The 10,958-nt window shown below is 43.8% G+C and overlaps 1 protein-coding gene across 2 annotated transcripts in view; it reads left to right on the forward strand.

The window, feature by feature from the left end:
- The window catches only part of LOC139582483 (steroid hormone receptor ERR2-like), a 123,534-nt gene that overhangs the window by 19,110 nt on the left and 93,466 nt on the right, over window positions 1–10,958 (forward strand). For both annotated transcript variants that reach the window (XM_071412532.1, XM_071412533.1), the window contains exon 2: window positions 10,258–10,685. In XM_071412532.1, coding sequence (XP_071268633.1) covers window positions 10,258–10,685 — 428 coding nt within the window. The remainder of the gene's footprint in view (window positions 1–10,257; window positions 10,686–10,958) is intronic.

Consider the following 10,958-nt stretch of genomic DNA (forward strand, 5'->3'; position numbering starts at 1 on the left):
CGTGTCATCGTGTCACCATGTCATCGTGTCATCGTGTCATCGTGTCATCGTGTCATCGTGTTATCGTGTCATCGTGTCATCGTGTCGTCGTGCCATCGGGTCATCGTGTCATCGTGTCATCGTGTTATCGTGTCATCGTGTCATCGTGTCACCGTGTCATCGTGTTATCGTGTCATCGTGTCATCGTGTCATCGTGTCATCGTGTCATTGTATCATTGTGTCATCGGGTCATCGTGTCACCGTGTCACCGGGTCATCGTGTCATCGTGTCACCGTGTCATCGGGTCATCGTGTCACCGTGTCACCGTGTCATCGTGTCATCGTGTCATTGTATCATTGTGTCATCGGGTCATCGTGTTATCGTGTCATCGTGTTATCGTGTCATCGTTTTACACAGAAACAAAACATACAGTAGCCATTCCTTCACCTCCTCATCCAATAAAACAACCCTGCATATCTCCATCTCAGTCCAACCAGCCTAGTTTACACTACCCTCCATATCTCCATCTCAGTCCAACCAGCCTAGTCTACACTACCCTGCATATCTGCATATCACTACCCTGCATATCATTCCAGTAGTTAGCTACACCGCTACATGGTAAAACAGTAGTGTGTCATTCCAGTAGTTAGCTACACCGCTACATGGTAAAACAGTAGTGTGTAGTTCCAGTAGTTAGCTACACCGCTACATGGGAAAACAGTAGCGTGTAGTTCCAGTAGTTAGCTACACTGCTACATGGTAAAACAGTAGTGTGTAGTTCCAGTAGTTAGCTACACCGCTACATGGTAAAACAGTAGTGTGTAGTTCCAGTAGTTAGCTACACCGCTACATGGTAAAACAGTAGTGTGTAGTTCCACTAGTTAGCTTCACCGCTACATGGTAAAACAGTAGTGTGTAGTTCCACTAGTTAGCTTCACCGCTACATGGTAAAACAGTAGTGTGTAGTTCCACTAGTTAGCTTCACCGCTACATGGTAAAACAGTAGTGTGTAGTTCCAGTAGTTAGCTACACCGCTACATGGTAAAACAGTAGTGTGTAGTTCCACTAGTTAGCTTCACCGCTACATGGTAAAACAGTAGTGTGTAGTTCCAGTAGTTAGCTTCACCGCTACATGGTAAAACAGTAGTGTGTAGTTCCAGTAGTTAGCTTCACCGCTACATGGTAAAACAGTAGTGTGTAGTTCCACTAGTTAGCTTCACCGCTACATGGTAAAACAGTAGTGTGTAGTTCCAGTAGTTAGCTTCACCGCTACATGGTAAAACAGTAGTGTGTAGTTCCAGTTGTTAGCTACACCGCTACATGGTAAAACAGTAGTGTGTAGTTCCAGTAGTTAGCTACACCGCTACATGGTAAAACAGTAGTGTGTAGTTCCAGTAGTTAGCTACACCGCTACATGGTAAAACAGTAGTGTGTAGTTCCAGTAGTTAGCTACACCACTACATGGTAAAACAGTAGTGTGTAGTTCCACTAGTTAGCTTCACCGCTACATGGTAAAACAGTAGTGTGTAGTTCCAGTACTTAGCTACATTGCTACATAGCAAAACAATTATGAACTACTGTGTGTGTGTGTGTGTGTGTGTGTGTGTGTGTGTGTGTGTGTGTGTGTGTGTGTGTGTGTGTGTGTGTGTGTGTGTGTGTGTGTGTGTGTGTGTGTGTGTGTGTGTGTGTTTTATTTCAGAAACATGTCAATTGTTGGCATAGGTGGCTAGTATGTCCACTATACAGTGAAAAACTTTAACCTAATTAAGCTAAAAATGTACCGTACCATGTACTTCCACCGTACCGTGTCACCATGTCATCGTGTCATCGTGTCACCCTGTCACCGTGTCATCGTGTCACCATGTCATCGTGTCATCGTGTCATCGTGTCATCGTGTTATCGTGTCATCGTGTCATCGTGTCATCGTGCCATCGTGTCACCGTGTCATCGGGTCATCGTGTCATCGTGTCATCGTGTTATCGTGTCATCGTGTCATCGTGTCACCGTGTCATCGGGTCATCGTGTCACCGTGTCACCGTGTCATCGTGTCATCGTGTCATTGTATCATTGTGTCATCGGGTCATCGTGTTATCGTGTCATCGTGTTATCGTGTCATCGTTTTACACAGAAACAAAACATACAGTAGCCATTCCTTCACCTCCTCATCCAATAAAACAACCCTGCATATCTCCATCTCAGTCCAACCAGCCTAGTCTACACTACCCTCCATATCTCCATCTCAGTCCAACCAGCCTAGTCTACACTACCCTGCATATCTCCATCTCAGTCCAACCAGCCTAGTCTACACTACCCTCCATATCTCAGTCCAACCAGCCTAGTCTACACTACCCTGCATATCTCAGTCCAACCAGCCTAGTCTACACTACCCTCCATATCTCCATCTCCATCCAACCAGCCTAGTCTACACTACCCTGCATATCTCCATCTCAGTCCAACCAGCCTAGTCTACACTACCCTGCATATCTCCATCTCCATCCAGCCAGCCTAGTCTACACTACCCTGAATATCTCAGTCCAACCAGCCTAGTCTACACTACCCTGCATATCTCCATCTCAGTCCAACCAGCCTAGTCTACACTACCCTGCATATCTCCATCCAACCAGCCTAGTCTACACTACCCTGCATATCTCCATCTCAGTCCAACCAGCCTAGTCAACACTACCCTGCATATCTCCATCTCAGTCCAACCAGCCTAGTCTACACTACCCTGCATATCTCAGTCCAACCAGCCTAGTCTACACTACCCTGCATATCTCAGTCCAACCAGCCTAGTCTACACTACCCTCCATATCTCCATCTCCATCCAACCAGCCTAGTCTACACTACCCTCCATATCTCCATCTCAGTCTAACCAGCCTAGTCTACACCACCCTGCATATCTCCATCTCAGTCCAACCAGCCTAGTCTACACTACCCTGCATATCTCCATCTCCATCCAGCCAGCCTAGTCTACACTACCCTGCATATCTCCATCTCAGTCCAACCAGCCTAGTCTACACTACCCTGAATATCTCAGTCCAACCAGCCTAGTCTACACTACCCTGCATATCTCAGTCCAACCAGCCTAGTCTACACTACCCTGCATATCTCAGTCCAACCAGCCTAGTCTACACTACCCTGCATATCTCAGTCCAACCAGCCTAGTCTACACTACCCTGCATATCTCCATCTCAGTCCAACCAGCCTAGTCTACACTACCCTCCATATCTCAGTCCAACCAGCCTAGTCTACACTACCCTGCATATCTCCATCTCAGTCCAACCAGCCTAGTCAACACTACCCTGCATATCTCCATCTCAGTCCAACCAGCCTAGTCTACACTACCCTGCATATCTCCATCTCAGTCCAACCAGCCTAGTCTACACTACCCTGAATATCTCAGTCCAACCAGCCTAGTCTACACTACCCTGCATATCTCAGTCCAACCAGCCTAGTCTACACTACCCTGCATATCTCAGTCCAACCAGCCTAGTCTACACTACCCTGCATATCTCAGTCCAACCAGCCTAGTCTACACTACCCTGCATATCTCAGTCCAACCAGCCTAGTCTACACTACCCTGCATATCTCCATCCAACCAGCCTAGTCTACACTACCCTGCATATCTCCATCTCAGTCCAACCAGCCTAGTCTACACTACCCTGCATATCTCCATCTCAGTCCAACCAGCCTAGTCTACACTACCCTGCATATCTCCATCCAACCAGCCTAGTCTACACTACCCTGCATATCTCCATCTCAGTCCAACCAGCCTAGTCAACACTACCCTGCATATCTCCATCTCAGTCCAACCAGCCTAGTCTACACTACCCTGCATATCTCAGTCCAACCAGCCTAGTCTACACTACCCTGCATATCTCAGTCCAACCAGCCTAGTCTACACTACCCTGCATATCTCAGTCCAACCAGCCTAGTCTACACTACCCTGCATATCTCCATCCAGCCAGCCTAGTCTACACTACCCTGCATATCTCCATCTCAGTCCAACCAGCCTAGTCTACACTACCCTGCATATCTCCATCTCAGTCCAACCAGCCTAGTCTACACTACCCTGCATATCTCCATCTACTGTATGCATGTATATGTTAGACGGTAAGGGAATAGAATGGGAGGGTTCTGTGTATGAAGCTGAAATAGTTTGTCCCAACCCAGAACAGGACAGCCTGTCATACAGATTTATATTAACTAATTTCAGACATGGCTCCTTGGCTGTCTGTGGTCCTGTATCGGGTGTGAGTGTGTGTTTCAGTATGTTTGTGTGTGTGTGTGTTTCAGTGTGTGTTTCCCTTTGTGTGTGTGTTTCAGTATGTTTGTGTGTGTGTGTGTTTCAGTGTGTGTTTCCCTTTGTGTGTGTGTTTCAGTGTGTGTGTTTCAGTGTGTGTGCACGCGCGTACTTTCCGGTGTGTGTGTGTGTGTGTTTCAGTGTGTGTGCACGCGCGTGCTTTCCGGTGTGTGTGTGTGTGTGTGTGTGTGTGTGTGTGTGTGTGTGTGTGTGTGTGTGTGTGTGTGTGTGTGTGTGTGTGTGTGTGTGTGTGTGTGTGTGTGTGTGTGTGTGTGTTCCAGTGTGTGTGTGTGTGTGTGTGTTCAGCTTTGTGACATGCATTGTTCAAGGAGCTTAGCCCTTAACAATAAGACGTATTGTGGATGAATATGTGGGATGTTAACTCTTCCTCTCTCATTAGTTAAACAGTTTGAACAACTTACTTACCCCACCAGGGGGAAGTCATTTAGTCAGGTGCTTAAAGGATGAAGTACATAATGCATAAACACATAATATACAATACATAGAGGAAAAGCAGGAGTGATTAATTTCTCCAAAGTGATGAATGTCTCCATGGTAAGTATTGTCTCCATAGTGATGAATGTCTCTGTAGTGTTTAATGTCTCCATAGTGTTTAATGTCTCCATAGTGTTTAATGTCTCCATAGTGATTGTTTCCATAGTGATTAATTTCTCCATGGTGATCAATGTCTCCATAGTGTTTTATGGCTCAATAGTGATTGTTTCCATAGTGATTAATGTTTCCATAGTGTTTAATGTCTCCATAGTGTTTAATGTTTCCATAGCGATTAATATTTCCATAGCGATTAATGTTTCCATAGCGTTTAATGTTTCCATAGTGATTCATGTTTCCATAGTGATTAATGTTTCCATAGTGATGAATGTCTCCATAGTGTTTAATGTTTCCATAGTGTTTGATGTTTCCATAGTGATTAATGTCTCCATAGTGATTAATGCCTCGATAGTGTTTAATGTTTCCATAGTGTTGAATGTTTCCATAGTGATTAATGTTTCCATAGTGATTGTTTCCATAGTGATTAATGTCTCCATAGTGTTTCATGTTTCCATAGTGTTTAATGTTTCCATAGTGATTAATGTCTCCATAGTGATTAATTTCTCCATAGTGATTAATGTTTCCATAGTGTTTAATGTTTCCATAGTGATTAATGTTTCCATAGTGTTTCATGTTTCCATAGTGATTAATGTTTCCATAGTGTTTAATGTCTCCATAGTGTTTAATGTTTCCATAGTGATTAATGTCTCCATAGTGATTAATTTCTCCATAGTGTTTCATGTTTCCATAGTGTTTAATGTTTCCATAGTGATGAATGTCTCCATAGTGTTTCATGTTTCCATAGTGTTTAATGTTTCCATAGTGATTGTTTCCATAGTGATTGATGTCTCCATGGTGATCAATGTCTCCATAGTGTTTTATGGCTCAATAGTGATTGTTTCCATAGTGGTGAATGTTTCCATAGTGATTAATGTTTCCATAGTGTTTGATGTTTCCATAGTGATTCATGTTTCCATAGTGATTCATGTTTCCATAGTGATGAATGTTTCCATAGTGATTCATGTTTCCATAGTGATTAATGTTTCCATAGTATTTAATGTTTCCATAGTGATTAATGTTTCCATACTCTTTAATGTTTCCATAGTGATTAATGTCGCCATAGTGATTAATGTTTCCATAGTGATTCATGTTTCCATAGTGATTCATGTTTCCATAGTATTTAATGTTTCCATAGTGATTAATGTTTCCATACTCTTTAATGTTTCCATAGTGATTAATGTCGCCATAGTGATTAATGTTTCCATAGTGATGAATGTTTCCATAGTGATTAATGTTTCCATAGTGATTAATGTCACCATAATGTTTAATTTCTCCATAGTGTTTAATTCCTCATTATTGATTCATGTCTCCATAGTGAAGTTTCGATTTAAACGGACAATCTGCAGTTGCTACATCAATCTTTTGAATTCCAAATTACTGATATACCCATTGATTCATGAAGAATATAACTAATAGATGCCTAATTGACTTAAATGTCATACCCCATCAGAACCCAAAATATAACCTTGTTTTTTCTCCTCTGTTTCTAAACAATGTAAACGGCCTCAAATCTATCCTTAAATCTACAATTGTGATAATGTGGATGGTCAGTCCTTGTATCCACATCTCTGTCCATGAGTTTGAGACGGGTTACATTTCACCAGCCCCATCCCTCAGCTGTTTACCAAAATCAGTGGCGAGGGGGGGGGGGGGGGGGCTGCTTTGTTATTGTTCGAACTGCAGATTGTCCCTTTAAAAGTAATTGTTAGGCTGCCAGTGGAAGAGGGCAGGGTTTAGCCCGTCATGCAGGGGGGGGGGGGGTCATGCCCAATATAACAGGCCTCTTCAGTTTGATCAATGTGTATTATAGAATTATAGAGGATATTGTTTAGTACACACCCAATGAAATCAAAAAGATCTCATTTAGCCGTTAAATTCCCCCCCACAAAAAAAAGGAGATGGAGGATGCCTTGACCTTCATGTGGCAGAAGCTGTATCATAACACGATGCCTCCGTTGTGTAATTTACTTAAAGTGATTGTGAGATTTGGAGTCATTTTTAGTCTGTGAATGTTTTGCGCGGTTTGCCCTCAAACAGTGAGGAAAATGCATTTGGTGGTTTATAGAGAGAGAGAGAGAGAGAGAGAGAGAGAGAGAGAGAGAGGGTGGATTATAGGGAGAGAGCGAGGGTGGATTTACGCTGGGGATATGCAACATTGCCATGATGATCACGCCATGCATACAAGCACACACACACACTCATAAACACACACACACACACACACTCATAAACACACACACATACACACACACACACACATTCACATACTCATAAACACACACACACACACATACACACTGAGATTTAAGTCTATTTCAGTGGTAGTAAACTGAGTGTCTTGGACATTTTATCACCCAACACTACTTTTATAATTTTTTTACATTTGCCTGCTGATACATGACTTTATATCCAGACGCTTTCACATTTGTCCATATCACATTTTAAAAGGGTACGGCTATGTTCATTCTGGGGCACGGTGTCAACATCGCTCTTCACTAGGGGTGGACATAACCCTGTCCGATGAGGCCGTTTGTCGCCCGATACGGGACTGCCCTAAAACCGGACCTCGGAGACGGAGACTGCACCGGAATGGAATAGCCTTGGGACTTTTTCTCTGTCTCTGACGAGCTGTGCTCACCGGGTCGGTTTTGTACCGGTTGTTTTTTTTTTTTTTCTTCTTCTACAGTACGTGAATCGTTTGGAGAGGGGGCAACTGCGGAAATCAGTATAAAAATAAATAAATACTGAACACCAACCTGAGCTAAGAACTCTGTACAGTTTTACACGGAGGAGTGAGAGGTAAACAAAATGAATGAAACTGAAGCCAAAGCTATTTCTGTCTATGTAGAATCGGTTATCTCGTGTGCCGTGCCATTATTTAATTTCAACAGATTTTGAAGGGACGTTTTGAAATTTCCATTAAATGTAACATAAAAAAATAAAAACATCTCCCCAGTGTTACCGTGTGCTAAGTGTGGAATGAACTACTTTTTACATATGGCACAATGTACCAATCCTATAGGGAATCCCTCCCTCTGTCTGTTTGGGAAGAGAATGATGAATGATATATTAACCATTAGATTGCCTTACACATCTCGACCTTCTCCAGCAGATAACACAGTAGGCTATAGTTTACAACGGACTACCAGGTGAAAGTAGATTACAGTCCGAATTAAAACTCAAGTCTGGTAAATCTTTTATATACCACAGCCTGTTTAAACATCCAAAATGGCACCCTATGTGCCCTGGTCAAATGTAGTGCACTACATAGGGAATAGGGTGCCAATTAGGATGTCTGTTGAATCCAGCCCAACAAAATCTCTCTCTATCTGGAAGTGTGTTAATTATCAGGTCTGATTAAGAATGATTCTGGAATGTCTGGAACAAGAGAAGGTTGGGTATAGAGAAGGGTTGGGTTTAGAGAAGGGTTGGATTTAAAGGAGGGTTGGGTTTAGAGAAAGGTTGGATTTAGAGGAGAGTTGGGTTTAGAGAAGGGTTGGATTTAGAGAAGGGTTGGATTTAAAGGAGGGTTGGGTTTAGAGAAAGGTTGGATTTAGAGGAGAGTTGGGTTTAGAGAAGGGTTGGATTTAAAGGAGGGTTGGGTTTAGAGAAGGGTTGGATTTAGAGGAGGGTTGGGTTTAGAGGAGGGTTGGATTTAAAGGAGGGTTTGGTTTAGAGGAGGGTTGGATTTAGAGGAGGGTTGGATTTAGAGGAGGGTTGGGTTTAGAGAAGGGTTGGATTTAAATGAGGGTTTAGAGGAGGGTTGGGTTTAGAGGAGGTTTGGATTTAGAGGAGGGTTGGATTTAAAGGAGGGTTTAGAGGAGTTTTTAGAGGAGGGTTGGATTTAAATGAGGGTTTAGAGGAGGGTTGGATTTAAATGAGGGTTGGATTTAGAGGAGGGTTGGGTTTAGAGAAGGGTTGGATTTAGAGGAGGGTTGGGTTTAGAGAAGGGTTGGATTTAGAGGAGGGTTGGATTTAGAGGAGGGTTGGATTTAAAGGAGGGTTCGGTTTAGAGGAGGGTTGGATTTAGAGGAGGGTTGGGTTTAGAGAAGGGTTGGATTTAGAGGAGGGTTGGGTTTAGAGAAGGGTTGGATTTAGAGGAGGGTTGGATTTAGAGGAGGGTTGGGTTTAGAGAAGGGTTGGATTTAAATGAGGGTTTAGAGGAGGGTTGGGTTTAGAGGAGGGTTGGATTTAGAGGAGGGTTTAGAAGAGGGTTGGGTTTAGAGGAGGGTTGGATTTAAATGAGGGTTTAGAGGAGGGTTGGGTTTAGAGGAGGGTTGGATTTAGAGGAGGGTTGGGTTTAGAGGAGGGTTGGATTTAAAGGCGGGTTTAGAGGAGGGTTGGGTTTAATGGAGGGTTGGGGTTAGAGGAGGGTTGGTTTAGAGGAAGGTTGTCAAAGCTGTCATCGAGGCAAAGAGTGGCTACTTTGAAGAATCTCAAATATAAAACATATTTAGATTTGTTTGACACTTTTTTTGGTTACTACATGATTCCATATGTGTTATTTCATAGTTTTTATTCTACAATGTAGAAAATAGTAAAAAAAAAAGAAAAAACCCTTGAATGAGTAGGTGTGTCCAGATTGTTGACTGGTACTGTACATTTGCTGTATATTTATATAGATATATTTCTTAGACTCTGGGTTGATGTAACAGCAATGCAGCTAATTTAAACGTTCTGTTCTGCTGAAGATTGAGGAAGAACTTTTAGACACACACACACACACACACACACCACACACACACACACACACACACACACACACACACGCTGTCCTCGTTCCCTCGTCTCCTTGTAGTAACTCGGCACCATCCTTTAACCAACCAGGACTATTGATTGTGATCAGATCATAATAAGCTGGATTCTGCTGAGAGCAACAAAACCTTGCCATTCACAGCTTGTTTTTAGCTTCATTCGCTCTATTTCCATTCAGTTCACATCCTGGTTCTAATTATGAAGTAAAAAGCTATATTCTCATTCTCTTAACGCACAAAATAAATCCCAGTACTTTAGAAAGAGGAAGGAGAAGATAGATGTATCTTTATTTGAACTGTTTTTGAAATGATTGTGTACCTCTCAATGCTGCCAGTTTTGTGCAAAAGGACTGTCTCAAAGAATGATCAAGATAGTGAGACCTACATTGACATGAAACTGACTCTTGACTGTTTGAGCTGTCCTTTCTGAGTGGACATTTATTGTCTCCTTTCCTCTGACCTCCAGGAGTGTCACCTGACCTCCAGCTGACCTTTGTCCTTATATTTCCTGTGTTCCTATAGGTTGCTGAGCAGGATGCCCTCTGACCTCCAGGAGTGTCACCTGACTTCCAGCTGACCTTTGTCCTTACATTTCCTGTGTTCCTATAGGTTGCTGAGCAGGATGCCCTCTGACCTCCAGGAGTGTCACCTGACCTCCAGCTGTGGCTCCTACATCAAGACCGAGCCCTCCTCCCCTTCCTCCTCATTGGTTGACACCGTCAGTCACCACAGCCCCTCGGCCAATAGCGACGCCAGCAGCGGCTACGTCAACGTAAACAACCTCAACGGACGCTCGCACGTCCTCGACTCCCAGCCCATGTTCAACCCGGGCATGCTGGGAGGGGGCGGAGCCTGTCTCCGGCGCTATGACGACTGCGGAGTGGGCATGACAGATGATTCGCCGATCAAGTGCGAGTATATGTTGAATGCGATTCCGAAAAGGCTGTGTCTGGTGTGTGGGGATATCGCATCAGGTTACCACTATGGGGTCGCCTCCTGTGAGGCCTGCAAAGCCTTCTTCAAAAGGACCATACAAGGTATATTACCACTACCCTCCCTCTCTCACTGCCCTCCCTCTCTCACTCCCTTCTCTCACTCCCTTCTCTCACTCCCTCTCTCACTCCCTCTCTCACTCCCTCTCTCACTCCCTTCTCTCACTCCCTTCTCTCACTCCCTCTCTCACTCCCTCTCTCACTCCCCTCCCTCTCTCACTCCCTTCTCTCACTCCCTTCTCTCACTCCCTTCTCTCACTCCCCTCCCTCTCTCACTCCCTTCTCTCACTCCCTTCTCTCACTCCCTTCTCTCACTCC

The sequence above is a fragment of the Salvelinus alpinus genome, chromosome 8 (genome assembly GCF_045679555.1).
Source record: "Salvelinus alpinus chromosome 8, SLU_Salpinus.1, whole genome shotgun sequence".
Lineage (NCBI taxonomy): Eukaryota > Metazoa > Chordata > Actinopteri > Salmoniformes > Salmonidae > Salvelinus > Salvelinus alpinus.